This window comes from Cajanus cajan, chromosome 10 (genome assembly GCF_000230855.2).
Source record: "Cajanus cajan strain Asha chromosome 10, NIPB_CcT2T_4, whole genome shotgun sequence".
NCBI lineage: Eukaryota > Viridiplantae > Streptophyta > Magnoliopsida > Fabales > Fabaceae > Cajanus > Cajanus cajan.
In genome coordinates, this window is record NC_138526.1 from 2,536,936 (window position 1) to 2,538,758 (window position 1,823).

At 38.2% G+C, this 1,823-nt stretch overlaps 1 protein-coding gene across 1 annotated transcript; it reads right to left on the reverse strand.

The window, feature by feature from the left end:
- Positions 1–239: 239 nt before the first annotated feature.
- Positions 240–1,208, reverse strand: LOC145952754 (uncharacterized). Its single transcript, XM_083065711.1, has one exon. The coding sequence runs from the start codon at positions 1,206–1,208 to the stop codon at positions 240–242; it is 969 nt and encodes a 322-aa protein (XP_082921837.1).
- Positions 1,209–1,823: the final 615 nt, after the last annotated feature.

Here is a 1,823-nt window from a genome sequence, read left to right on the forward strand (position 1 = left end):
ACATCGAAACTATATTTCCTATTTGAACCGGCCTTTGTATTATTTTCCCCAGGTTTTAATAATTGACATTGATAAGTAGGCCCATGTTGTAATTCAGCTAAGTTCACTTCCATATCTTCATTTAGACTCTCGAAATTATCATCTTTAATGTCCATATTTTCTAAATATGCCACTTTTACTTTTCGAACAAACTTGTCAAATTTTCTCAACCTCTCTTTTTCTGCTCAAATTTGTTCAATTCATCTCACCTTCTCCGCTAGTTGAGCCATATCTCTCAGTTTCTCATTCACAAGTTTCTTTCGAATCGAAAAATCTAATCTAGTGGCTGCAATTTTTACCAACTCATGCTCGAGAATATTTGTGTAACATCGAGACTTTAGTTGCCTTAATCTATTCAAATATTCGTCCAATGTCTTATGATGTTGTCTTTTTATATTCATCAGATCAACTATGCTCACCTTAGTTTCCTCTTGAAAAAAGTGTTCGTGGAAACTCCTTTCCAGTTGTGCCCAAGTAATAATTGAATTAGGTGGCAAAGTCGTAAACCACGTAAAAGCATGTTTGGTTAGTGAACTTGGAAAATATTTCATTTTTAGATATTCATTACTCACTAGGTCTACACACTCAACTAAATATCTCCTTATATGTTCTACGGTGGATTCACCTAACTCCCCTGCAAATTTCGAGAATTTAGGGACTTTCGTCCCCCTGGGTAGTTTAGATTGGGTTATATAGTCAGGAAAGATAGATACAAAGTAGGGGTGCTCATTTTGCCCCGTTTCAAAATCGTACCTATTTAGTACCCTCTCGACTATATGATCCAAATTTTCCTCGATGTTTCTCAGAGGTCCCCCCTGATTGAGGTGAATTCGAGGTCTAACCCCTGGAATATTTGTTTCATTAATTGTCGGGTTTTCGATGCCATTCAAATTCACACTCGTATCTCTCGAAGGCCGATTATCATTGATTTTATCTCCTATTTTGTTTATCAGCTCATACAGGGGTGTGAGTATATTGTGCATTTGTGTAGATAACAAATTTACCATATCGTGGTTACTATGATCCATTTGTTGTCGAAGGGCTATCATGGCTTCACTACTTATACCCGTAGGTACATAATTACTTTGTCGAACTAGCGACCTTTCTTGGCTTGTGCCAACATGTTGGTAAGGGTCTTGCATGATAACCCATCCCATTTGGGGCTGCATTATACCCATATGATGATATTTGCATTTGAGGATTTTGCCTACGATATTGTATTGGCATTTCTACGCTCATTGGTTGGGTACTTCTCCAATTCAGAGGCATCCCCCATGGGTATTCGCGGGTAGTGTTCACCATTTCCTGTGACACATTCAGCAATCTTGCGGAGTTCGGAATACTTACAGGAGGCGGAGATGTTGCCCCCCTGTTCTCATTTGGCACATTTTCTTGATTTGTATTCCTATTTTCTCCATTACCCTGTTCGTCATTATGCATGTCTCTTCTGTTGGATGTAGACATAGTTCTACCACTTCTAAGTCTCATAAAAATATATAAACACTTAGTTCAATTAGTTCAATATTGTTAGTACCAAATGAGATAATTTAAGAAGGCTCGAAATAAAGGGCTTTCAAAATCATGGGTGATGGGAAAGTGGAAAATGATAAGTTCTCGAAACAGACGAAGCACAAGGAAAACCAGGAGATGCTCAAAGACATTTTTTGTGAAGTACTCGAAACCCTTGGGGCCGCTACTCATGAAGAAGCGTAACAGCGTCACAACCTTTCAAAGTACAAGAAGAATCAGGGAACACTTTAGTATATTTTCGTGAACCACTCGAA

Excerpts from the sequence above, each read along its gene's own strand:
- LOC145952754 (XM_083065711.1), bottom strand. The coding sequence starts at position 1,208 with ATGCAGCCCCAAATGGGATGGGTTATCATGCAAGACCCTTACCAACAT.